The 26393-nt window shown below is 60.6% G+C and overlaps 1 protein-coding gene across 3 annotated transcripts; it reads left to right on the top strand.

Annotated features, from left to right (window-relative positions):
• The first annotated feature begins 4639 nt into the window (after positions 1-4639).
• On the top strand, positions 4640-24421 carry GRK2 (G protein-coupled receptor kinase 2). 3 transcript variants are annotated; one of them, XM_087422569.1, is made up of 22 exons: positions 4828-4944; positions 12403-12469; positions 15336-15412; positions 17280-17353; positions 17500-17601; positions 17723-17797; positions 17924-17985; positions 18736-18787; positions 19073-19164; positions 19539-19638; positions 19731-19809; positions 19904-20034; positions 20321-20415; positions 20491-20598; positions 20808-20874; positions 21229-21329; positions 21895-21961; positions 22042-22137; positions 22361-22523; positions 22694-22830; positions 22921-23034; positions 23130-24421. In XM_087422569.1, exons 3-22 carry the CDS (start codon positions 15349-15351, stop codon positions 23292-23294), a joined length of 1944 nt encoding a protein of 647 aa, XP_087278695.1. In that variant the 5' UTR covers positions 4828-4944; positions 12403-12469; positions 15336-15348; the 3' UTR covers positions 23295-24421. The 3 variants fall into 3 exon arrangements, with proteins under 3 accessions (XP_087278693.1, XP_087278695.1, XP_087278694.1); XM_087422567.1 differs by lacking the exon at positions 12403-12469 and having other exon boundaries at positions 4640-4944; XM_087422568.1 differs by lacking the exons at positions 4828-4944; positions 12403-12469 and adding an exon at positions 12478-12953.
• Positions 24422-26393: the final 1972 nt, after the last annotated feature.

Below are 26393 nucleotides of genomic sequence, written 5' to 3'. Positions count from 1 at the left end.
GTCCTGGAGATGTGGGAGCCTCCTGGATAACCAGGGCCCTTTCCTCCCTCAGGGCCTCCGCACTTGATTTTCCACATGCCTAAAAAGCTCTTTTCTCTGCCCCTAACAAAACTGCTTTCCTCCCATCCTTCTGGCTCTGGCAAAAATGCCCTTCCTTAGAGGTTTCCCTGACTTCACCTGAGGAGGCTCCTGGCTCTTAAATTAACTTGTCACCTGCCTCATAAGGATGTTTGGAGCATTAAAGGAGATCATCCGGGTTCTAGGCACAGTACCCTGCACAGAGTGAGAACCCAATAAATGTCAGTGGTTATTATTATGTGTAGGTTGCTGGTAAGTTCACTGTCTGTCTCTCCCTATGTTGGATCCACAAGGTCAAGCCCTGGCATGTAGGAGCTCAACAAATCTTGCGGCATGAGTGAGTGAGGGAATGAAGCGAACTCCCAGCATCCTAGCTGGAGCCTGGCACTGTCTGGGCCCCCGCTGTCAGAGAGGTGTCTGTCTGTGTTAGGCAGGAGTTTCTCCCCATCAATCTGGACACCCCTCCTGGGGTCAGGGAAGCCCCCAAGCTCATCCTCCTGGATCTTCAAAGCCCAGGACGATGGAGATGGAGACGTGAGGGGCTGCGGTGCACTCCTGGGCCTTGGCATGTGCCAGTCCTCACTCACATTCACATGCACACAATGTCAAGTTCAAGACCTTCCCCATTCCTCCTCTGCCCTCTGTGACCTTTCCCCAACCCTTCCCCTGACCTTCTCCTGAGCGCCCCACCTCCTCAAATCATAGCTCTTGCCGGGTTAATTGGAGGTATATGTTTAGGGGTCTTCTTCCCCACTGGACTGGGCCACCGCTGAATCCTGTTTCTCCTTGCAGCCCTAACCTAGTGCTGAGTGCCATGCTGGGTGTGAGGGATGCAGTAGTGACCACGACAAACAGGGGCGCCAAGGGAGAGCCCTTGAGCAGGAAGCTTTCAGCCCACAAGATGCAGGGTGAGCAGGAGCCCACCTTGCCGGAAAGGAGGGGAAGGACATTCCAGACAAGGGGAATTATGAAGTCAGGATCCCAGAGGTGGAAATGAACTTAGCTTGTTATAGTGACAGAAGGAAGACCAGAGAGACTGAAGACTAAGGGGCCCAGGCATGCAGTTGAGTTAGAGAGGTAGGCAGGAGCCAGACTGTGCGGGTCTTACAGGCCACAGAAAGGGGGCTGGGTTTTATCCTAAGTGCAGGGGCAGCCATCGGAGGTGGGGTTTGATTTAGGCCTGTAAAAACTCTGACTAGAGGAGAGGCGGGGATCCCCAAGAGGAGGCTGGTGCAGGCATCAGCACCAGGCGGGAAGTGATGGGACTCGGACCGGGTTTAGCAGGGCACAGTGGAAGGATTCGGGGTAAACTTTGGAGACAGACACACCAGGGAGTCGACAAGACAGGCTGGATGAGAGCATGTGTATGTGTGAGGCAGGGCAGGTGAGGGAAGACAGGAATCAAGGATGACTCCTAGGTTTTTGGAAGGTGGAGGAGCCACGACTGAGATGGGGAGGCGGGAGAGCAGCGGGTTGGACAGCGGCTGGGTGGTGGGAGCAAGAGCTCAGTGTGGGACGCGTTAAGTTTGCAACACCTATTAGTCATCCAGGGGAGATGCCAGGTACTGATGTGTATGTGGGTCTGCCAGCTGGGCAGACATGGGGTTCCACCCCTCTTTCACTCCCAACATCCCAGCCGGAGGCTGGCACAGTCTGGGCAATGACAAAGGTTTGCTGAGACAAGGAATGACTGAAGCCAGCCTGAAAAGACAAGTTTACAGTTGACCTTCCTTCAACCACCAGAGGGCAGCACCATCCAAAGAAACCAGCCTCCCCAGGCCATGGACTGGCACCAACCTCTTCCCAGCCCAGGGCTTCAGGAGTGGCTTTCCAGGATCCCAGGAATCAATGAGGGGTGCCCTGGACACTGGCTCTTTCCAAAGTCCCCAGGCTTCAGGCTCACCAGGGCTGCAGGTTGGGCTGTGGGTGGGAGGGGCAGTGTGGGTTTTCAGGCGGTGGGGGGAAGGTAGGGCCACCTTCTAGAGCAGGATGGCTGGCATTTCAGAACCAACAGGGATTCTGGTTTGACAAGTTCATCAGGCAGAATTTTTAAAATAGGAGCTGCTCCAGAAAACCCAGGTCAGTGTGTGGCTGTAATCAGAGTCCCAAAGAGTTGAAGAGTCAGGGTGGGGCAGGAGGGAAGGTGAGAGGCCTCCTGTTGTGGCATCCTCATGTGCCTCTGGCCCTGTTCTGCCCCAAACTCCACGTGCCACCTTGGGCTGAGGAGCTCATTCACTCAGTCAGTCACTCATTCATCAAACATTGACTATGCCTTTCTGTGTCAGGTCCCATGGTGGGAACTGGGGGCAAAGAGATGAACTGGGAGCATCAGTTACAGTGGGAGATGGTAAATACTTTTTTTTTTTTTTGGCACATATTAGCATTTCTGACATCAGGGTGCATTTTCCAATCGACGCAAACATGTTATAAAGCTTCACACACACCCAGTCTCTAAACTGGAAATGATGCATCTTGCAGTTGATGATGTTTTCAAATCAAGGAAATAGGTGGTAAGTGTAGAATTGGAGATGCACACAATTGGGGTCAGGGTGTTGGGAAAGGCTACCTGGAGGAGGTGGGTCTTAAAGGATGAGCAGGAGTTAGCCAGGAAGAGGGCACACAGAGGGCTTCCAGGCACAGGGAAGGGCAACGGCACAGAGGTAAGAACTGGTGGGTGGGCTGGTAGGGGGATCCTAGGTGCAGAGGATGGTGGCGACACAAGCTGGAAAGGGGAGCAGGGCCCAGGCATCCAAGACCCTGACTTGCAGGTTAAGGAACTTGTTCACCTGATCTGCTTTGGGCAGAGTGGGGGTGTCCCCCATGCTCAGCAGCTCCAGAAGGCCTCGAACACTGCTTCTTGGTGCTAAGCAGGCAGTAACTCCATGAGATCTAGATGCGGGAGCGGCATCTCTGGTCAGGGCCTGTATCAGGGCAGCAGCCATGGGGATGCTGAGAAGCAGACAGGTTCAAGAAGACAGGTTCTCAGGAGGCCAGACAAGAGGGTATGGTGATAGATTAGGGCAGGGGGAGAGAGAGGAGTCAAGGATGATGCCCGGAGATCTGGCTTGGGTATCTGGGTGGATGGTGGTGTCGCCCACTGAGAAGGGGACCTTGCCATCTCTGATGTGCTCTGGTTCCAGACTCTGCCAACGCTGATCTCAGAAGGTAGCCTGAGAGGTGTACAGGGAGGGGGGTCCCTGCTTTGCAAAAGGGTCCTGGTTACTGGCCCACAAACTGTCATGAGGCTTGGGCTCCATATGCCCGGGACTGGGAGGGGATCTTGTCACCTTGGAAAGCAGAGAGAGGCTCTAGAGAGGGGCATGTTGAGATAGGGGGTGCTGCTTTGAGACACATGGATCCCCCTACTGTGGGCTCTCAGCAGAGGATGTTTCCCTTACCAGGCAGCACTGAGACCCCTGTGCCCTCCCAGGCTAAGAGAGGTTTGAGCCTGTCTTGTGGAATCATGATGATTCCATCATAATGCCATGGATGGCCTGGGGTGCAGGCCAGGACCTGGGTCTACAAGCCAGTCCAGGGAGGGTAGGGGTTGGTTCAGGTTGTTTGGTCCCGAGTGGGAATCCTGGGGTCAGGGTTGGGTCTGGAGCAGGAGGGGTAAGAACTGACTGGGGTAAGTCTGGAGTTGTCAGGTCCCAGGTTCATGGCCACCTGTTAAGGGTTCTAGGTCCAGTCTGGGTCCTGATTGGATGTCCTGGTCCTGGGTCCCTGTCCAGAGTTCTTGGTGTTGGGTCTAGGACCCTGGTCTAGGGTTGACAGTTCAAGTCTGGGTCTGGGCCCTGCCCCCAAGTCCAGGGTTTAGGGTCACAGTAGTGGTCTGGACCTGGGGTTGGAATCAAGGTTGGGGTCAGTAACCAGGATGGGATCCAGGTCATGGTCTGTGGCTGGGATCAGTGTTTGAGGTCATGGTCTAAAATCTGGATCTGGGGTCCTGTTGGGGGTCTGGGGTCCGTCCGTGTCAGGGCCTGGCTGTGGAGTTGGGGACCCCAGGTTGTGATCCAAGGTTGTGGTCAGAGTCTGAGGTGGTGGTCCAAGGTTTGGGTCTAGGGTCCTGTTTGGAGTCTGGGGTCAGGAATGTTATCCAGGTCTTATGTCAGGTGGTGGACTGCGTCCAAGGTCAGGGAGTCAGGGGTTAAAGCCAGGGTCTGAGACCCAAGTCCCTGGGATCATGTTCTGATGTGCCAGTCTGGGGTCAGGGCCGTGGTCTATCCTGGAGTCTGGGATCCGAGTTGCGGTCAAGGTCTGGGTCTAGGGCCTCCTTCGGTGCCGGGTCCCTGTTGTGTTCCAGGTCTGGGGTCAGGGTCACGGCCCAGGCCCGGGGAGGGGTCGGGTCTGAGTCGGGGTCCGGGCGGCCACGGGGTCAGGCTCGGTCCGCCGCACGGCCTCCAGGGGGCGCCGCCGCCCGCCCGCCCTCCCGGCCCTCGCGGGTTCGCTGGCGCTTTGCGCGGCAGGCGGGGCCGGAGGCGGCGGCGGCGGCTCCGGGGCGCGGGCGGCGGTGGCGGCGGCGGCGGCGGCCCGACTGCAGTCCCGGCGGGAGCGGAGCGAGCCGGGGCCGGGCCCGAGCCGGCGCCATGGGGCGGCGCCGCCTGTGAGCCGCGGCTAGCGGAGCCGCGGGCGCCGAGCGGGGCCGGGCGGGCGGCGGCGCCCGAGGCCGACGGAGCGGCCGGGCCGGGCCGAGCGCGCCGATCCGAGCGGAGCGGAGCCGAGCCGAGCGGCGGGAGAGGCCGCCGCCGCCAAGATGGCGGACCTGGAGGCGGTGCTGGCCGACGTGAGCTACCTGATGGCCATGGAGAAGAGCAAGGCCACGCCGGCCGCGCGCGCCAGCAAGAAGATCCTGCTGCCCGAGCCCAGGTGAGGCGGCGCCGGCGCCGGCCCCGGCCCGCGCCCGCGCCCGCGCCCGCGGGCGCCCTGCCCGGCCCCCCGACCCGGCGCCCGACCCCAGCCCGCAGCCCCAGACCCCCAGGCGCGAGCCCGGGACCTCTCAGCCCGTCCACCGCCCCGGGACCCGCAGCCCCGAGCCGACCCCGCAGCCCCAGGCCCCGTGCACCTGAACCCGGGCGCCCCAACGCCGGGGCTTTCCTGCCCCGCTGGCTCCTCGAGCGCTCCGTACCCCCCGCCCCGCTCTGCCCCCCTGTCCCTTCCTCCACTCTGCCTGGCCCTCATCTCTGTCGGCCCCTGCTCCTCCCTTCTCCCACAGGGGCCCCATGCCCCCCTTCATCCCCCTCCGGGCAGCCCGTGCTCCCCGTGGGGTCCCCTCCTCCGGCTGCCACCATCTACCTGGCCTGACTCTATCGCCCATCCTTTTACTGCCTCTATTCTGGGCACCCCCCCTTGGGGTTCCACTACCCCTACCCCTAGCCCCCTCTGGTCAACACTTGTGTGAGATCTGGGGGAGACAAGTCTTCCGGGGTCTTCTGCACCCTTCTGGTCGGTCGCTGGCTTGGAGTGGGGTTTGAGAGTGCTTTGGGGGCCAGGGTGGTGGTGAGGAGCAGGGTGTGGTGTGTGCCCCATCCCAGTGGGAGAGACGCCCCCTGTCCCTCTCCCCTCGCATTCCCCCTCTGGTGGGCCCTGCCTGTGGTGCCCTGTGGGTGCTGTTTGCAGGGGAACATCCCAGAACCCTGCAGCAGCTGGACCAAGGCTGCCCCCTCTCCATGAGACATCTGATGTCATCACACCTGGTATCAAAGTTGAAACTGTTCAGGATGTAGTATCAGAAGTACACAGGATACGGACGATAGCTGAGGCTTGTCCAGCATTTTATGGCTTCTAGAGTATTTGCTCGTTGTTTGAGCCTGACAGCAGCCCATGAGGAGGTAGGACAGGTGTGGTTTTGTCCCCATGGCACAGGTGGAGAAGCTGAAGCCTGCCCAGTGTCACAGGTAATCCAGAGTGGTGCCTGGCCCCCAGATCAGGGCTTCCGGCTTCTAGTTCCATATTGTGTCCACCACTCTGGCGTGAGCCGGGGGCCTGGCCGTTCTGCATCTACGAGAGCCGTGTGCCCACCACGAGCCCTCATGTCATGTGGCCAGGCCAGTCCCAGCAAGGCCTCCATACCTGCCTGAGAGTTGGCATGCTGGTGCCTGGCCGGCCTGGGAGCCTGGGCCTGTGCTAGCTGTCATGGTCTTATCATGTGACTTTGGGCAAGTCCCTTCCCGTTTCTGGGCCTCGGTTTTCTCATCTGTGAAATGTGGATGGTGTGAAATAATGGCTGAGACTCTGCGGCGTCCTGAGTCTTTGAAGCAGGGCCCGAGGCTGCAGGGGGTGCCATGCTGATGTCTCCGGTTCCCCCGTCCATGCCTTGTTCTTGCTGGGTTTCGGGTTGACTGCACACCAGGCCTGGGAGAGGAAAATGGGTCTGCATTTTGAAAAGGTCGTTAGAGCCCTTTTTTTCTAAGACATTTGCAGTCAGATTTCTCAAAACAGGAACCAGACTGACTGTTAGCTGTGGGCTGTCCAGGGAGCGGCGACAGTTAGAACAAAAATGAGTTCAGAAATGACAAAGCCACGAGGGAGGAAATGGGGGAAGTCAACCTTTGGGGTTCTCAACGGCTCTCCTTGGTGGCCGCGGCCTTGAGACCCTCCTGCCGGTTGGAGTTCTGCAAAGTGTGAGGCGGGGCCTTTTCTGGAACTCTCTGCCTTTGGGTAATCTCTCCCCAGAATGCATTGCTCCTGATGGGGCCCCGCCTTGGGTTGGCCATGCAGGTGTTAGAACCCTGAGAAACGAGGCGTTCCTCTTTTCCTGTCCCCTTTACCATCCGTGGTAGTGATGGTGGCGACAGGAGTGATGGTGGAAATTATAATTTATTATTTATTTTGACATCTGTCATCTCAGTTGATCCAAAACTCAACCTGTGAAGTTGGCAAGGCTGTGCCTTGCGTGTAGTAGTTGTTCAAGAACTATCGGGACTGTGTGGTGTCAGAAGCCAGGTGGACTGCGAGTTTTAGGGGAACAGCAGGAGACGGGAGCCAGGTGTCATGGGTTCTCATATAGGGTCACCATCTGGCAGCACGACCTTGGGCAAATTGCCCCCATCTGTGAGGTGGACCAGAGGCTCTAGCAGTGACTGACAGTGGGCTAAGGACAGGGAAGGGCCAGAGCCACTCTGTGTAGCAGGCCGGGGCTGGCCCTGGGAGTCCGGGTCTCCTGCACTGGAGGACACGTCACCCTTTGCTTTATGCTTTGCACACCCAGTGGGTCAGGTGCCTCCTGCCCTGGGAGGTCATCATGACTGTATCTTGTGTTTGCCTGGCACGTCCCAGTTTGCTTTTTACTCCATTTTATCCTTTTCACAGCTGTGGGCAGCAGGCACAGCAAGTGGTATGCTCCCATTTAATAGTTGAAGCAACTGAGGCTCAGAAAGGCGGGGGGGGGACACACTTGGTCACAGAGACAAGCTAGAATTTGAACGCGGGTCTCTGCACCCCCAGGGGCTCTCTCACTGCTGTGCTTCGTTTTCTCCACACACGCCTCTGCACCTCTGCTCTCACCCCCTCCATGTTTTGTGGAATGTGCCAGCTGGCCTCCCTCGTCTGGGGAGCTGGGGGTCTGGGGAGGTGGCCTGGAAGCAGCAGGGCAGCCCCCAGCACCGTCAGCTGCCTGGATCTCAGGCCCAGCCCCCTCCCCCTTGGCTGGGACAAAGCTGAGGTGCCCTGGCAAAGCTGGTGCACGGAGCAGGCAGTTCCAGGCCTGGGGTCACGTCTTCCCCCCACTCGCAAGGTCAGAGTCAGGGAGGAAGGCCACGGTTTGTCCATGACAAGGTGCCATTTGGAGTTGTTCCCACCTTGGGGTGGTCCATCTTGGCAGCCTCCCTGTGGCTGGTGCCCGGCTTGTGGCTTGGCTGGGAGCTGGGGCTGGCATCTCAGCTCTGACTTCGCAGGGCTGGGGAACGGGAGCTGTTGGGCACAATGCCACTTAGAGTTGGCACAGGGGCCTCCCATTCTGTCACCCTATAGAATCCAAGGAAACAGACCCATTTCTCAACCTTCTATTGGAAGGAGGCAGCATCGTGTAGCTGGAAGACAGGAGAGCTGGCTTCTAATCCCGCTGCAATACCAGCTCATGTGGGACCCAGGCATGTCCCTTAGGCTGGCTGAGCCTGCCTCAGTTTCCACCTTGGTAAAACGAGAGGGCTGCACCTTCACCGATGACCTCTCGGGGCCTGTGGTCTGTGCCTCTCCCTGGAGGAGCCGTTGTCTCCTTCCCCAGCAGTGGCTGCAGTCCTGTAATTATCGTCATTTTCTTAATATGACCACGGAGCCCTTGTGTAATTAATCTCTAGGCTCCCGGCTGAGGAGCCCGGCCTGGGCGGTCCCAGGAGATGCCCCTGCCCTCCCTGGTGACAGTGGCAGCCCCAGCAGCAGATTGTCGGAGCCGGGTGCCTCTTGCAGCCTCCCATTTTCTTGGCTCTTTCCTGGTCCCTCCCCCACCAGGGATTTCCTCCTTCCAGCCCTTTCCTGGCTTCCCTGTCTCCCAGACCCCCCACTCTTCCTCTACTGCTTCGTCGTTCCTGTTAACTCTTTGCCTCCAGGACTTCCTGCTCTTGGTTTGTGGGGGGAAGGGGTGCAGGGGAACGTTTTCTCCCTTCCTCCTCCCTCCACTTCTCCATCACCAGCAGAAACCCTGCTGTTTCCAGCCTTTTTCCCTTACCCAGAACTTTCCACTCCAGTAGCAGTGTTCTCTCCTCTCCTGCCCCTGGAAACAAGATTATCTTTTCGGCAGGCAGTCATTCCCTCTGGGCCTTTGAAGCCCCCGCTTTCCCCAGGAATGAGTCTCTGGGCTGTCTTTTCCCATCTGTTCTCCTTTCCAGAGCACGGGTTTCACATTTTTGCCATTAAGTTGCTCGCTCACTCACTTGCCCGCCCGCCGTTCCCTCGGTAAATGGATTTGAAGGGAGCGTGAGCATTACAGGTTGGAATCCGTGCAGGGGAATATGGGCTCTGTCAACCCGGGAATAACGTGTCCTATTAATGCACGATCAATTCCTAGTAGTAAATTCCCGGTGACGTCAGCTGTAGGCACACTCCACAGCGGGCGGTTCCTCCCGCCCCGGGCACCCAGGTCGGCTTTGCAGGCGGACTGAGCGCTCAGGGGCTCGAAGGTTCAGGCTGCGTGCACGTGGCTGGTGCTTCCAGGATCTTGTGCTCGTGCCTCGGAACAAACAGCAGAGCCTCCATCACACCTGCCCTTTCTTCCTGTGGCCCCTCCCCGCTCTCCTGTGGCCCCCACAGGCCAGTGTCCTCCGCTGCTCGCATAAGATGGGATTATACTCAAGTTATCACTAATCTGTTTCCATTAAGGGGCACTAAAAATGAGGTGTCTGGCTGCAGCCTTTTTCTAAAACAATAGCATTCCTTCTCTGCATCGCTCCTTTCTGCAAAGGGTAGCATCTACGCCGGCAGAAGAGCAGGGTTTCAGAAGGGGTCTTCTGTGTCAGCAGCTCTGTCCTCTGAGGGGGGAGTTCTCTGACTCTGGAGGCTGTCCTGGGTTTGGGGTGGGGGACAGCCTCCTCCTGGGAACTGCAGGGCAACGAGCCCTGGTTTGTTCTTGGTGCATTCTAATGTGGTGGCGGTAAATTGCAGGGTGTGGTGTTCATGTCATATTCGTGTAGAAGCCATGACATATGACAAGGCCGCCAGAGTGTCTCTTCCTGCACATCCTGCAGGGAGCCACTCTGAGGCCGCCGTGCCGTCGGGAGCCTGGGTTGCTGTGGACATTTACAGTGGGCTTGTGTGTGTGGTGCCTGGTGGGGGTCATCTTCTCTTCCAGGGCCAAGGCTTGCTCCCGAGTTGACCGTGTGGGTTGGGCTTTCCCATTTGGTGTGTGGCCCTGTCCTCGGGCTCTGAGGATATTGTCGGCCCCAGGAAGAGTCATTGAGAAATGTTAATAAGAAGCCCCAGGGGACTTCCTCCTACCACTGCCACCTCACTGCCATGTTTCCTGGAAATGCCACAGAGGAGTACCTCAGCCGTGGCCACAGCCTCTGTTGTGCTGGCTTGTTAACCATCATCTCCCAGGGCATAGCAGTTCCCAGGGTGGCTGCACCAGCCCCGCCAGGCCCGTAGCCCCCGTGCCAGCTCGCACCATCCTGGGATTTCGTGGCTCTGGCATCCTTGTCACACAGGAGCACAGGAACCATGGCCCCTGGCCTGCCAGATGCCAGCTAGAGCTGCCTCAGCCCGATGGGCTCCCGGGAAGGATGCTGCACAAGGCCGGGGTCACCTGAGACCCTGCACCCAGCTCTTCCTCAGAGGTTGAGGGGAGGCCTCTGCCTAGCGGAGACGCTTTCTCAGGGAGCCTTGGATGTTTTCTCGGTGTGGGACTCTGGCCAGCTGCTCAGCTTCTTCTAGCCTTGATTTCTTTCCCATCAACACGTGTGTGTTGGCTTCTGACCCCTGCAGTCCACATAAGCTACAGTCTATGACCCTCAGTGGGCCCAGGCCAGCCCGCCAGGTCGCTGCGCCACAAAGCGAGAGACTGCTTTTCTTCTGAACCACATGGCGCCGAACGGTACCGGAAGTTCTCCCCCTCAACCCTCACCCCCTTCCTGCCATCCTGTCACCCCAACCCGCACTCGGGGCTGGGAGGGAGGAAGTGCTCTCTGCCTCAGCGTCAGGCTGGGCCTGCTCCTCAGAGCAGCTGCGGCCAGAGGGAACAGCCTAGGCTGTAGGTGGCAGTGCCAGGCAGTTCCCTGCCATGGCGGGGTAGGCCTTCTGCCAAGGTGCCCTCCATACTTTGTCAGGGCAGGTATCAGGCTCTGCCCACTGGGGCCCGCAACTGAGCAACAGGAGTGCCTGGCTCAAGGAGTGCTCGTGGGCCCAGCTCCGGTCAGGGCTCCCCGGTCAGGAGGCCACCTGGCCATAGGCCCTACCCTCTGAGGACATGGCAGATGTGAGACAGAGACCCAAACAAGGCCATGTAGCTTATGATCACGTTCTAGAAGGAGACGCAGGCTGTGGAATCCCAGAAGGAGGGCTTCCTCCAGGAGGGGGACACAACCTGCTGGCCCTCACAGTGAGGCTGGCATCTTAAGAGAGTTCTCCTTTGCTGTGTCCTCTCAGGCCTTTAAATGGCCAGCGCGGTGGTGGCGATTCAGCATTTTGTTGACATCCTCATTTTACAAATGGGGAAACTGGACATTTAAAGTTTGTGACTTGGCCTGGCCTTCCAAAGGGAGAGCCATTTGGAACCCAGGCCTGGGCTCCCATCCGACCGTGAGAGCAAAGGCGGCCCCGAGGCCCTTTCCCAGAGGGACTGGGAGCCTTCGAGTCCTTCTGGCGGGGAAGATGCAGACACTCGGCTTTCTTGACAACCCAGAGTCGATCTGGGAGCCACATGCTCCTAGATGTCAGGGTTGTTGACCTGGGTGGGGGCAGGAATGCTGCTCTGGGCTCATTGCCACTCCAGGCTCCACCAGTATCAGGGAGCAGGTTTTGGAGACGGAGGGGACCTGGCGCAGGAGGCTGCCACCGCCTCCCGTGCCAGCCGGTACTTGCCACCCTGACGGGAGCTTCCCCCGTGACACATTTTTCTAACCTGTCCACTCCCTCAGCCACCAGCCCCGTGGGAATGGACAGGAAACCCTCACGTTGCCGCTTCGGGGGCCTTCCCTTCAAGGGCCCTGCTCAAGTCTGACCTCGTGTTTGGTTGGGGGGGGTTGTTTATTTTATTTAGAAAACATTTTTTTCTTTTTAAGGAAGAAAGTGGAGCGCTGTGGGCTGGGAAGAATGCCGCGGCCATCCCGTGCGGGCTTCTGAGGGAGGCGGGGTCTGCCTCCGAGGCCACTCGGAGCCCGGGCCTGCTTCCTGCTGTTCCCTGGGCTGAGCCAACAGCAGAGCCGCCGGGAAGGGAGCAGGCTCTGCCACCAGCGCACTCCCCAGAGAAGAGACGGTTCCCTGCTCTCTCTTTGGAGGCAGGCCCTCCCCGAGAGCACGTTTCCTGGTGGGGACCTTTGCGTGTCCAGTTCCAGGCTGCTCTGGAGGGCCGCCGAGTCACGTGGCGGGAAGCGCTCCCCAGCTGCCGGCTGGCATTCCCACTGCGTCGCCTTTGCTGAGCTGGCGCCAGTCTTGCTGGTTCCCAGGAAGCAAGTTTGGGGCTCAGGAGGGCTTCCCAGGGACTATTGCAAGGGCCGTGCCCAGCTGCCTGGTGGGGTCATCTGTGACAGGCTGGGCTCACTTTGTCATCTGCATCTACCTGTCTGGACATTCCATCTGGCCACACCTGACCACCATCTGATCATCCACCCCCATGGAGGATTGACATTTTGTGATATTTTTCCCTTCTTCATTGCTTTTTCTCATCCTCTTCCATAGACCAAAATGTCCTGGAACACAAGAATTGGGTGCAGATGTGGAGAGCAAAGAGCTGAGCGGAGGAGCGGTGAGGGTCCAGCCTTCCTGGTCCCCGTCACAGGAGGAATCCAGGCACCTCGCCCTTGCGGGGTTCCCGGGCTCTAGACCCCTAACTCCCGGCTGCCTGGTCTCTCGACCCTGCCAAGCCTTCGCTGCCTTGGCCCGGGCCCTTCCTGCTGTGCACCACCCCAGCACACCCCCGGCCTGACCTACTGTCTGAACAGGAGGTCCCAAGCTGTCCCTTGCAGACCTGGGAGCCCTAAGAGCTCAGCGCAGACTGTGCCCCATGGGCTCCTGGGGCTCAGGTCTCCAGTTTGCAGGCCCTGGGGCAGGGGCTGTGTCTTTCTCAGTTTCACAGATTTTTCAAGCTCCTGCTATGTGTGAAACACACATGGGACTTTGGATCTGGGTTCACCTCCTGAGTCCCATGGGGCCAGGGAGGTGTGTCCTTGATGGTGGCTGCTGGATGTGACCTGGTGTGTGGCCCCGGGAGGGGAGCGTGTGCCAGCATGGTGAGAGCCACATTCTGGTCCTGGAACCCCCGGCGGTTGTGGAGGGCGTCCTCACTTTCCCAGAGGGAACTGACCCTGAAGTGGCAGCTCAGGGCCACCCGGCCACCAGCCCTCAGCTTGGGGCTTTTCTCTTGTCGGCTAGAGTCACAGGATGGGGACACAGGATGGCTATCCTCGTCATCAGTGCCCTTCTTCCTGTTGGAGACAGTTTTTGGAGGAGGTCATGGTACCTCTAGCCTCTGAGGGTTGGGAGGCCGGAGAGCGGGTCACAACTTCAGGATTGTGCTGACAACAGCTCTGCGTGCTCCCGGGTTATCTTGTGTGGCCTTTTCTGTGTGGGTTGAACATGGGCAAGGGCCTGGGAGGGCTGGGGCCTGGGCTTCCGCCCAGACTTTCTCAGTAGGAAAGTGCTCAGTGGAAAAGGGCAGGAGTCCCCTGCCTTCGATCCCAGGCCCGGAGGCTGGGCAGGGTCTACTGGCTGCACTCGTCCTGCCTGGAGCCCCCTCTCTGATGGGGTCCCAAACCATGAGACCCTCACAGGCTTAGCCTGCCATCCAGCTGGCCTTGTCGACTCTTCTCCTGTCTGTCCACAGCCCAAGCTCCTACCCCACCTGTCTCTTTCCCTCCTTCCCGGCTCAGTGTCCTCATCTATCTGGGCTTCTTCCTGGGGGTGCCTCCAGTGGAGTCTGTCTGCTCACTTGCTGCCCTGGACCGAGCTTCCCAGGTGTCCTCTGCCCAGCCCCCTCCCTGCCCCATGGCCTCTTGCTCATCCCTGGCCAGGCCTTCCCCTGCCTGTCCCCGCGTTCACCCACCTGCTCTGGGCTTCACCACCTGTTGACATCCTGTTTGCACTTGAGGAACCCAGCGAAGTTCCGCCTTCTCCACACAACCTCTCCTAACAGCCCAGAACACTTCCCTCCCTGAGTCTCCTCACGCTGACCAGGTCCCACTCAGGCTTTGTCACATGCTGTCTACTGTCATAGAACCACAGACACAGGACTTGTGCCCTGGGAGGACCTGCCTGGAGGGCAAGGATGGGTAGGGGTGCATGGCACCTTCCAGTGGGTGGTGTGCAGTGGTCCCCCGAGACCGGGCCCCGTGCTGGGCTCTGGGGTAGGGGGTCAGGGATGCAGAGAGGCGGGGGCACAGAGCTGGCCTTTCTGATCTGAGTCCTTGCCACCCACTGTCTCTTCACCAGCGGCCTGCTGGTGACCCCACGTACCCTAAGGGCCGTGTGAGCATTGCGTGGGCTCAGGTGTGACTGCCCAGCACGGCCCTCAGTATGGGCAGCTTGAGAACCTTCCTCAGAAGCCCGGGCTAGTGCGGGCCAGACATGACCACAGCTGGCCGTCATGACAGGCAGGCCAGCAGGGCTGGACTGGCCCAGCAGATGGGAGGAGGGGACAGCAAGTTTCGTCTGTGGCATGAAGTGCAGCCCAGTGTTACTTTCCAGACGGCGCTCAGGGTCGGGGGTAAGGTAAACAGGTGGGGAGTGTGGGGATGGGCTTCTGTGGTCACAATGGCCAGCCTCTCCCCTGCTACCCTCCCATGCAACCCAGGGGCAAGGGGCACATTTTCAATTCAGGTATTAGGGACATGGGAACTCAGGCTTGGCTGTTTTTTTTTCCTGTTTTAAAAAATTGGCATATAATTCATTTCACATAAAATTCATCATTTTAAAGTGTACAATTCAGTGGATTTTAGTACATTCACTATGTTGTACAAACCTCACCTATTCCAGAAGATGTCCATCACTCCTAAAAGAAACCCCACACTCATTAGCAGCCACTCCCCTGTCCTCCCCCAGTCCCTGGCACCCACTAATCTGCTTTCTGTCTCTGTGGATTTGCCTGTTCTGGACAGGGCCATAGATGGAATCATATGATATGCAGCTTTCTGTGACTGTCTCTTTTCACTTAGCAGAATGCTTTCAAGATTCATCCGTCTCGTAATGCACATGTGTTTCAGTGCGTCGTTCCATTTCATGGCCGAGCAGTATTCCACTGTAACGATAGGCCACGTTTTGGTTATCCATCATCTGCTGATGGGTGAAGCCTGGCTTTTGAGGTTTGGCCAAGTTCCCAAAGTTAGCACGAGGCAGCGCTGGGACCAAACTTCTGAGCAGCCACCTGCTGGCCACCTTAGCTTTTGGGGACAGAGCCTTGGCACAGGCTTCCTCAGGTCTCTCTGGTGTGACATGTGGTAAGGTCTGCCTGGGTGGCTGCCTTCCTGGAGGGAGCAGTGACACCCAGCAGCGGTGCTCTCCACTCCAGATTCTGGGAGAGGAAGCAGCGGCCTTCCAGGGAAGCAGGGCCAAGGAAGGGCCAGCAGGCCTGAGAGGAGCCACAAGGGCTCCAAGTCACCGCGGTCCCTGTTTTTCAGCATCCGCAGTGTCATGCAGAAGTACCTGGAGGACCGGGGCGAGGTGACCTTTGAGAAGATCTTCTCCCAGAAGCTGGGTGAGTACAGTGGGGCCTCTGCCAGCCCCAAGGGCTTTCTGCCGCTTGTCTAGCTGCCCAAGCCTGGGGCGTGGGGGGCAGGAGGATCCCGAGGCCGCCTTCCAGCCCCCACCTCAGCTGGCTGGGCTGTGTTCTCCTCTCCCAGGAGGTTTGGCCTCCCAGCCCCGGGGGTAGGGCAGCCAGTGAGCCCCCTGGGTTGGCAGCAGGGCTGCTCAGGGCTGCGACCCATGGTGCCTCCCAGCCCCTGGCTGTTGGCCCAGGGAGCCCCGTGAAGGGGGTGGGGGCCCAGCAGTCTTCCAGAGCTGCCTGCCGGGGAAGTTCCTCCTTTGGGGTTTTTGTTTTTGAGAGTTGCAGCTTCCCCTTGGCGCAGGCACATCTGCTCTGGGCCGTTGGTAGAACTGACAGGAAGGGGCGGGGCCCTTCCTGTGGCGCCTGCTGCTCTGTGGTCGGCCTGGCCCCGCCCCCGTGGGACGTCTTTGTGAGCAACCTGCTTTGGCAGGCCCCTTCATCCTCCTCCTCCAGTGCCAGTTGTCTGAGACACTTCGTGGGTCCACCCCACAGACCTGGCCCATTGGGCAGGGTTGGAGCGGGTCTCAGGGAAGCAGGTTTCAGCCACACACAGCTCTGATTTGGCCTTCTGGCGAACAGGATCTCAGCTCTGAAATGGGAGTGGCCTGGCCTGGCTTGGCCTGGCAGGATCGGGCGTTAGAGGTCAGGCTTGGGGAATCAGGAAGCACAGTTTGGGTCCCCTGTCTGTGCTGTGTGACCTTGGGCACATCGCTTCACCTCTCTGAGCCTGCTGGTGTCCTCACCTGGGAACTAGGACTCAGGAGCCCTGCTGCCCAGGACTCTTGGAGGACAGTGGTCAGTGAAAGCCCCTTGCCCACTGGGAAGCCCTAGTTATTAGTTACCCAAAGGCATGATATTGAAAGGCCAGGCCACCCTTAGCAGAAGTGATGGCTGCGAGCCCTGGCAGAAGTGCCCAGAGGGGGCCCCCAAAGAGGCGTGGGAAGCCACCGGTGCAAGCCTGGTCACCCGTGTCGGGCTGGAAGGAGCAAAGACCGCCCTTACTTCTGCTTTGCCCTCCAGGGCTGCTCTGGGGCCAGGCCTCAGCCCCACTCCCTGGGAGGGGGTCTCCTGTGAGCCCTTTCTGCAGCCCCTCTTCCATTCCCCAACGGCCTTATGTCCTTAAGACCACCTGCACCAGGGCCCCACCCCCTGCCTGTCTTTCCCAGGACCTTCCATCTGGTAGAGGAGTCTTGAGTCCTACTCATCCCTGCCACATGCTACCTGCCTGACAGGCCTCCCTGAGCCTCAGTTTCCCCAACTGGACCCACCCTCCCTGTCTGTTTCTCAGGGCTGCTGTGAGAATCAGCCAGATGATGGAGGAGGCCCAAGGCCAGGGAGAGGGGTGTGGTCCCGCTCGGAGGCTGCCTTCCATCCTGTGCTGCAGCTCAGGCTGGCCCAGGTGGATCTCACTGCACCTGCACAGCCCTCCCGGTGGGGGTGTTGCCCTCTCGGAGGAGGCGCAGGCCCCAGACTGCAGTGACAGGCCGGGGGGCCCGGGCGCCAGAGCCAGCTCCTTGCCTCTGCCTCACCAGGGTGCCTGTCACATCCCAGCTGCCATCCGAGGAAGCAGACTCTGGGAGGGGTAGAAACGCGGGCACCCCTATCTTGAATCCCAGAATCTGCAGTGGGTGGCAGCCTTTGAGGCTGCCTTGCCCAGCACCCCGCTGGGGGCAGAGACCACCTTGGCTGCCTCCTTGGCCAGTTCTGCCCAGGGAGCCCCAAGCCCACACCTCCCACCATGATGGGAAGGTGTCTGAGAGGGATGTGGCTCAGTGCGACCCAACACGCTTGCTTTCAGGGTACCTGCTCTTCCGAGACTTCTGCCTGAAACACCTGGAGGAGGCCAAGCCGTTGGTCGAGTTCTATGAGGAGGTGAGGCCGGGCGGGCTGGCAGGGGTGCAGCGGGGCCTGGCCCCGCTCTGGCTGGAGAAAGGGGAAGAGGTTGGGGCTACTTTTGTTGAATCCACAAGACGCCTGGTGTTGGTGTCAGTGTCACCTGTGGGGACCTTGTCCTCTAGATTAAGAAATACGAGAAGCTAGAGACAGAGGAGGAGCGCCTGGCCCGCAGCCGGGAGATCTTCGACACCTACATCATGAAGGAGCTGCTGGCCCGCTCGCATGTGAGTGCCCCGGCTAGCTTGTCCTCAGGCCCAGACCTGCGCGCCGCCCCAGAGCGACCTGGGTGCTGGGAAGGGGTGAAAGGACCCTGCGGAGAATTCATGGCCACCTCTGTCTTCCCAGCCCTTCTCCAAAAGTGCCACTGAGCATGTCCAGGGCCACCTGGTGAAGAAGCAGGTGCCTCCAGATCTCTTCCAGGTATGTGCTGGGCTTGTTCCCTGCTGCCTCTCAGCCCAGTCGGGGCCACCCTGGGGCAGCCCAGGTCAAGGAGCCTAGTCGGCTCCCCCTCTGGCTCTGTCACCAACCTCCAGCTTCCTCCCTTAGCCCTACATCGAAGAGATTTGTCAGAACCTGCGAGGGGATGTGTTCCAGAAATTCATCGAGAGGTGAGAGCGGGGCGTGTGCCGTAGGGGAAGAGGCTGCCCTGAGGAGGGATATGGATGGCGTGGAGGAGAGAGGCCTGCCTGCTTTAAGCCCCGGCAGGTGGGCAGCTGGCCCATCTGCGGCCCAGTGCAGGGACCACTGGGAGGTCGTCGCCTCCTCCACACTCCTGCCCCGCCCTTCTCAGTACCGGGCATCTCCAGGCTGTCCTAGACGATTCTCCAGGGACTAAGGGGCCACTGACGCATCTTCCCCTCCCAGGGACTGCCTAGCACCTTGCTGGGCCCATCTGGGCCAAGAAGCATCGGGATGGTGTTTGGGGCGGGCAAGAGAGGGCACACTGCCCTGATGCCTGTGGCCTGGTGGGTGGGGGTTGTGGGCAGATGTCAGCTTGATGTAAGGAACAGCTTGGTTAGGGTCCCGGCTGCCCAGCCATGGAGTGGGGCCTTCACAGGGAGTGAGTGCTGTGTCACTGGAGGTGTGCAAGCAGGGACGAGGTGAGCATTGTCGAGGATGTGGTAGCAGGAAGTCTGGGTCAGACTGGAAGACTCCTCTCTAAGCTTGTCTGATCCCAGCAGGAGCCCAAAGACAGGTCGCCAGGCCGCTCAGGCCGGCGTTGTTCCTGGCAGTCCCAGAAGAGGACCCTGAGGCTCGGGACCCGGGAATGGCAGTGGGGTGGGGCAGGCTCGTGCTCAGCATCATTCCGCCTGCCCTCTTTCTGAGGCTTGTCTGAGCCCCGGCTTCTTCTCTTACAGCGATAAATTCACACGGTTTTGCCAGTGGAAGAATGTGGAGCTCAACATCCACGTGAGTGGGCTGGGCGGGTGTGGAGAGCCCTGCTCCCCGCTCTCCTCCCTGGGAGCCGGGCCCGGGGAGGTCAGGGGCGTCTGCCCTTCAGCCCCTGGGCCGTGGCTGTGTAGTCAGTGGCAGGATCCCAGTGGGGGTGGCTCAGGGCAGGTAATAAGCATGTGGCGAGGGTGGCCCCGGGTGTGGGGGCCCTGACATGGGACCAGCCCCCGCTGCCTGGGTGCCTCTGTCCCAGGGCGGGGCCCAGGCAGCCTGCAGTGACGCCGGTTGTTGCCTCCCCCGCAGCTGACCATGAATGACTTCAGCGTGCACCGCATCATCGGGCGCGGGGGCTTCGGCGAGGTCTATGGATGCCGGAAGGCCGACACGGGCAAGATGTGAGCGCCTGCTCAGCTGGCGGCGGCGAGGGGGTGGTGCCTGAGGGAGAGGAGGGCCCTGGGAGCCAGGTGGCAGGGTCCCGAGTGGGCAGTCTCTGCAAAGGGCCATACGCTGTTCCCTCCAGGCTGCTGTCTCCCTCCCTCCTGTCTGCGCTGTTACCCGCCCCACAGGCCCCCGGGGCCCCCGACCCACCGGCACTTTCTCCTGCCTTCTCTCTGTCTCTGATTCTCTGATGTGTGTCATAGCTTGTTGTGGTGTCTAGTCTTCCCCGCAGAAGCCTGAGGACTGTCCCCTCGCCCGAGAGGCAGCCCTGGGCTCTGCATGAAGGTGCGTGTGGACTGACTGACTGACCGACAGCCCCTCCCCCTCCCAGGTACGCCATGAAGTGTCTGGACAAGAAGCGCATCAAGATGAAGCAGGGGGAGACCCTGGCCCTGAATGAGCGCATCATGCTCTCCCTCGTCAGCACCGGCGTGAGTGGCGGGCCCGGGCTGGCCACCAGAGCAGCGTCAGGTTCCAGAACCTTGAGCAACCTCTGCTGACCTTCCCTCTCGTCCTCTCCTAGGACTGCCCGTTCATCGTCTGCATGTCGTACGCGTTCCACACGCCAGACAAGCTCAGCTTCATCCTCGATCTCATGAACGGTGAGTGTGTGGCCTGGCCCCAAGGGCACTGCAGGGCTGGGGGCTGGGGGCTGGGCAGGGAGCTGAGCGCCACCTGCGGGGCTGCCTCCCTCAGGCGGGGACCTGCACTACCACCTGTCCCAGCACGGGGTCTTCTCCGAGGCCGACATGCGCTTCTACGCGGCCGAGATCATCCTGGGCCTGGAGCACATGCACAACCGCTTCGTTGTCTACCGGGACCTGAAGGTGAGGCGCCGCCGAGGTCCCCTCCCTCCTCAGCACGCCTGGCAGCCAGGCCCACGGGAGTGGTGTCCTGGGACAGGGCCGGCCCGGCTCCTCCCCTCTTCACTCTTCCTCCCACCCAGCCATTTTCTGGGTTCGGGTTGTGATTGGAGGAAGGAGAAGACCCACCCGGGGCCTTGTCCCTGGACACTCATAATCTAGAGCGAGGACAGTGACCCGGCTGGCATCTTGCCTGGCCGGGCACTGTCCTGAGCCGCCCCCGGGGCAGCTCACTGGGCTTCCTCCACAGCCAGCCAATATCCTTCTGGACGAGCACGGCCACGTGCGCATTTCAGACCTGGGCCTGGCCTGCGACTTCTCCAAGAAGAAGCCCCACGCCAGCGTGTGAGTGCCTTAGCCCCCCACTCTTCCTTCCCACACCCTCCGCCAAGTCCGCTCATGGCCTCCTCGCCTCCACAGGGGCACCCACGGGTACATGGCCCCCGAGGTTCTGCAGAAGGGCGTGGCCTACGACAGCAGCGCCGACTGGTTCTCCCTGGGCTGCATGCTCTTCAAGTTGCTGAGGGGGTGAGCGGGCCATCCCAGGCGGGTGGGTGGGACAGGACAGAGAGAAGCTCTTCCCCAGGCCAAGTAGGAGGCTGGGGGCCGGGAACCCACAGCTGCTTGGGTGTTAGGGGTGGCATCATCCCTGGCTTTGGATGAGGATCATTCATGTTGCCTGTCTCAGTTTCCCCATTCCTGTCCTCTGACCTTGGACTTTGGCCTCTCTTGCCCAGGCACAGCCCCTTCCGGCAGCACAAGACCAAAGACAAGCATGAGATTGACCGCATGACGTTGACAATGGTGAGTGTAGGCTCCCAGCCCCTGGAGGCTGGGTGGAGCCCAGGGGGACCGCAGTGGGGCTTGGGTCTCCTGCGGGTATCAGGGTCACGGTCTCTTGGTTCTCACCAACTAGCGATGATCTCGGGCTGCTTATCCACACTCTGGCCTCCTGCCCTGTAGGCTCCCCACTCCCTGTGTTGTCAGAGCAAGCATGCCTGCTGGGGGTGAGTTAGGAAGCTGTGCGCATTTCAGACCTGGGCCTGGCCTGCGACTGTCTCTCCTTGTGCTGCGGGCTGGACCCCCGGGGGCCCCAGAGCTGTGATGGGGCCACAGGCCCTCCCTTGGTCCCTGTCAACATCCCACTCCTCCCTGCAGGCCGTGGAGCTGCCTGACTCCTTCTCCCCCGAGCTCCGCTCCTTGCTCGAGGGGCTGCTGCAGAGGGATGTCAACCGGAGACTGGGCTGCCTGGGCCGAGGGTGAGTGCCCGGGACCAGGCCGCTGTCCCCGGCCTGCCCTCCTGCCGGGCCCTGGGCGCTGGGGCATGCTGCTTTGTTCAGGCCTCTGCAGTGGGCCGCTGGGCCAGCCTGCCCGGGCCTCCGCCTGTGCCTCCCTGAGGACAGGGCTGTGTCCCGTCACTGGAGTGCCGTCCATGGTCCCAGCCTCCTTTGAGGAACTCACAGGTTCTCAGGGTGCGGGGCTGCCCGGGGGTGCAGCTGCTGGAGCGGCCTGGGGACTGGCTTCCGGAGGGGCCCTTGTAACAAAGACAGTGATGATGATGATGACAGCAGCTTTTTATGTTTATTAAACATTTACCAAGTGCCAGGTGTAATGTTGCAAGAAATACAAATATCTAGACTCACGACAGCCGTGCGATGTGGGAACTGCTCCTCTTTCCATCTTAGAAATGAGGAAACAGGTTGAGGTTTAAGGAACTTGACCAAGGTCTCGCAGCTAGAGTGGCAGAACCAGGAGTTAGCCTGGGCCACCTGCCCCAGGGCCCAGACTTAGTCCGCAGCCTGGACGACCCACATCTCCCCACAGGGCCCAGGAAGTGAAGGAGAGCCCCTTCTTCCGCTCCCTGGACTGGCAGATGGTCTTCTTGCAGAAGGTAACGGCCTGGGGCCGGGGCCGGGCGGGGCACCTGCAGCCCCTGCCCTGTGCTGATGCCCAGCTCCCGTTGTGCTGCAGTACCCGCCCCCGCTGATCCCGCCACGAGGGGAGGTGAATGCGGCCGACGCCTTCGACATTGGCTCTTTTGATGAGGAGGACACAAAAGGCATCAAGGTACCAGGCCTTGCCTGGTCTCTCCCACCTGAGCCCGGCCCGCGTGGCATCCTCCTCCTCTGCCCTTGAGACCCCGCGCCCGCCCTGTCAGCTGCTGGGCCTCGGGCTCCTCCTCCCTAGACATCCCTGGGGGTGGCGGCTGGACCAGACCACTCTGCTCCGGGGGGCCTGGGGCTGGGCAGGCCTGTGGCTGATGGATGTCCCTCCCTGTCCACACGTGAAGTTACTGGACAGCGACCAGGAGCTCTACCGCAACTTCCCCCTCACCATCTCGGAGCGGTGGCAGCAGGAGGTGGCAGAGACTGTCTTCGACACCATCAACGCTGAGACGGACCGGCTGGAGACCCGCAAGAAAACCAAAAACAAGCAGCTGGGCCACGAAGAAGGTGAGGGTCCGTGGCTGCCGTGGGCACCCGCTGCCCACCTTAGAGATGAGAAACAGGCTTGGGTTTCAGGAACCTGGCCCAGGTCGCAGCCAGAAAGCAACCGGACCAGGATTCAAACCCGGGCGGGGCTGGGCCCAGCTGAGACCACCTCTCTCGCTCTCTCCGGTCAGACTACGCCCTGGGCAAGGACTGCATCATGCACGGCTACATGTCCAAGATGGGCAACCCCTTCCTGACGCAGTGGCAGCGGCGGTACTTCTACCTGTTCCCCAACCGGCTCGAGTGGCGGGGCGAGGGCGAGGCCCCGGTAAGGAGCGTGGCTGGCGCCGGAGGCTCGTGGGGTCAGTGGCTGGCTGGGCTTGTCCTGCGCCCTCACCACCCCCTCCCCGCCCTGCAGCAGAGCCTGCTGACCATGGAGGAGATCCAGTCGGTGGAGGAGACACAGATCAAGGAGCGGAAGTGCCTCCTTCTCAAGATCCGCGGCGGGAAACAGTTCGTCCTGCAGTGCGACGTGAGTGGGGCCGGGGCAGGCGGCGGGGGCAGGGTGGGGACGGAGGGGCCTTCGGGGCGCCCAGCCCCGCCTGACGGAGCCTGGGGCGTGTGCAGAGCGACCCTGAGCTGGTGCAGTGGAAGAAGGAGCTGCGGGACGCCTACCGCGAGGCCCAGCAGCTGGTGCAGCGGGTGCCCAAGATGAAGAACAAGCCCCGCTCGCCCGTGGTGGAGCTGAGCAAGGTGCCGCTGATCCAGCGAGGCAGCGCCAACGGCCTCTGACCCGCCCGCCCATCCTCCTGCCCGCCCGCCCGCCTTTTATAAACCTCTAATTTATTTTGTCGAATTTTTATTATTTGTTTTCCCGCAAAGCGGAAAAGGTTTTATTTTGTAATTATTGTGATTTCCTGTGGCCCCAGCCTGGCCCAGCCCCCAGGGAGGGGCCTGCTTGCCTTGGCTCCTGCTGCCACCACCCCAGCCACTGTCCGGCCCCCCTCAGTCCTGACCCCCCAGGGGCCGCCCGCTCCCAGTGTCTTCCTGCGGGGGGCGAGCAGCCCCCAGCAGCCCTCCCGCCCCTTCCCCGGGGATGCCGCCACACCGAGTTGTGCACCTCAGGCTCTGTGGGCTGTGCTCTGTGCCCACGGCACAGCTGGGTGGCCCAGCACCCCCCACCCCAGGGGAGGCCGCAGCACAGGGATGCTACTTGAATGTTCCCACTGCGGCCCCTCCTGCAACAGGGACACAGCCCTGCACTGTCCTGCCCTCCAGCCAGGGGTGGGAGAGGGGCCCGTTGTCTCCCAGACCCAGGGCCTCCCACAGTGATCTGGGCCCCTGCACCCTTGCTCGAGAAGAGCCCCTGTGTCACTGACTGCCTCCATTCCCACCTTCCCTGGACACTGGGCTCGGCCAGGAGGGTGGCGTTGGCAGTGGGTGCTGCTGCCCTCACTGTAGCCCCCCCCCTTCCTCCCGCCGAAGCGCCCGGGCTCAGGGACCACAGAAAGGCCACTGCGGGTTGTGCCACACTGGCCTGGCCTGGCCCCAAGGTCCCCCTTTCCCCTCATCTGCCCAGGACCATAGAAGGGCCAGCAGCTGGCCGGGCAGCACAGCGAGAGGGGGCCGGGTGGTGCCAGCCCTTCCCCAAGGCCGGTCAGAGTGCCCCCGGGGCTGTCCAGCCCCACAGCCCCACGTCCTGTCAGTGCTACCGCCCACAGGGCGCCACCTCGCCCGCCGCATGCCCCCTCGTGCCAGTCTCGCTGCCATGTGTGGTGTCGCACCCTCTCCCCCGGGGCTGGGTCGGCGCACCCTCCCCCCATCTACTCACTCCCCGGGGCATTTCTTTGCCGATTTTTGAATGTGATTTTAAAGAGTGGAAAATGATACTATGCGTTTTTATAAAAAATGGTGCCTGACTTGGCTGTGTCAGACTCTTTTGTGCCCGATGATAATTTTTAGCCTCCACTGGGCCGGGGCCTGAGGGGAGAGGGTCTTGGTGGCACCGGGTCTCTCCACAGCAGGCATCCAGGGCCCGCCGCCCAGGCCCAAGCACTCTCCAGGGTGGGGCGGGGCGCTCCCACTCCCCTTCTCCCACCCCGACGGCTGTCCTCTGACTGTCCGGGAGCAGAGGGGTCTTCTGCCCACTACCCAGGGAAGCAAGAGGAGGTGCCTGCATTTCAGTGCTCGGTGTCACGTTTGGACTGGCTGACTGAGGACACCCCTGTGGACAGTGAGACAAGCACCTCTGCCCTCAGGGCCACACTGCAGCCTCTGGGCCCTTGGCCTTCTCTGGCTTTGTCCTCCCTTCTGGCCTCGCTGTGCAGCCCCCAGCAGTCCCTGAGGCCTGAGGGATCCCGCAGCATCAGGCCTCATCTACCCAGAGGCTCTGGTCAACTTCCTTTTCCCCATGTCCCTGCTCTCCAGGCCCCCATGGGTGGTGTCCTTTGCTGCCCACCCTATGTGGGGCTCTGCTGGGCAAGGCTGAGGGGCTCACAGAGTCTCGGAGGAAATGGCCTTTGAGCTGGGCCTCCAGCACTGGGGTAGAGGAGGTGGGGAGGACATTTCTGATGCCGAACAGGGCCAGGCAGTCAGGAGTGGCTCAGGTTGGCAGGAGCACTGTGAGAAGGAGACAGGCCTGGGAGGTTGTGAATGCCAGGCTAACCTGGCCCAGAGCCCAGCGCACACTTAGTGACTACAGAACGAAGATGGGAATGGACGTGGAGCCTGAACCTGGAAAGGCTCTGGGGAGTCCTTAAAGGCTCTGGACAGAGGCTGGGTGATGAGAGCTGGCTGTAAAAGTAAGTCACTGATTACCACGCGCAGGATGTGTGGAGGGCGGTGAAGGATAGGAGGCAGGGAGACAGGTTAGGGGCCACTGCTTCTGTCCAGGGAAGAGGTGTCATGATGGTGGTGAGAGAGGAGGAGATGCAAAGAAGCCAGATGAGAAGAACATGCCCAGCAGGAATGGGTGGGACCTGGAGGTGACAGAAAGGTGGCAGTCCCAGATGGCACATGACAGCCAGGAGCAGAGCTGGCCTGAGGGGAAGATGGTAAATGTGGCTGGATCTGGTTTCAGACATTTCGATGGGCTAGCATGGGGCACTGGGCACAGAGATGTCCCAGAAGGAGCTGAAATGCAGTCCTGGAGGTGGCATCAGAGTGACAGTGGGAACAGACAGGCTTTCATCCAGGGAGAAGCCTGACTTGGGGGTCAGGAAGGGAGAAAGAGCCCCTGGAAAGGGTTGAGAAGACAACCGGATTAGGAATCAAGGGCCAGTGGGAAGTTGTGTTCAAGACCACAAACCAAGAGAGGCTGGGCCTGAGAAAGTCCTGCTAGATTTGGGTGGAAGATGGCTTGGGGGAGGGGTGGCCCCGTTTAAGAAAGGTGGAGGAGCTAGAGGGGGTGGCAGCAGTGGCGGCCAGCAGGGCCTGATTTTAGAGTTCTGGACATTCAGAGGCCTTTGAGCTACTGTAGACCGAGGACATTACAACGACCTGGTGACACCACAGGGCCGGGCAGCGAAGTTATCCCAGATAGCCCAGGAGCCACCCCACCACAAGGAGAGGGCAGGGTGAAAATGGCAACCAGGGCCTCCCAGCCCAGACTCAGCTCAAACTTCTAGATCAAACTATCTAGTCATTTTACAGATAAGAAGACTGAGACCAGAGGATCAGTCTTGGCCAAGCCTGGCCACTGCCTCACCATCCAACAAGACCAGGACCAGACCGCAGGCTAAGGCTAGGGTAAGGACGCCATGGCTCGGCCGACTGAGGCCTGCACACTGGTTCCGGTGTGGGTGGAGGGGCCGGCCCTGATTTCGAAACTCCCCTTCCTCTCCTGACACTGGCAGCAAAGTGCAGCCTCTGCAAAAGGGCTCCATGCGGTGG

This window comes from Ceratotherium simum, chromosome 34 (genome assembly GCF_057802395.1).
Source record: "Ceratotherium simum simum isolate JZ-2026a chromosome 34, ASM5780239v1, whole genome shotgun sequence".
NCBI classification, from domain to species: Eukaryota; Metazoa; Chordata; class Mammalia; order Perissodactyla; family Rhinocerotidae; genus Ceratotherium; species Ceratotherium simum.
The sequence above is the reverse complement of the archived record's forward strand: the minus strand, read 5'-3'. Positions and strand labels throughout refer to the sequence as shown.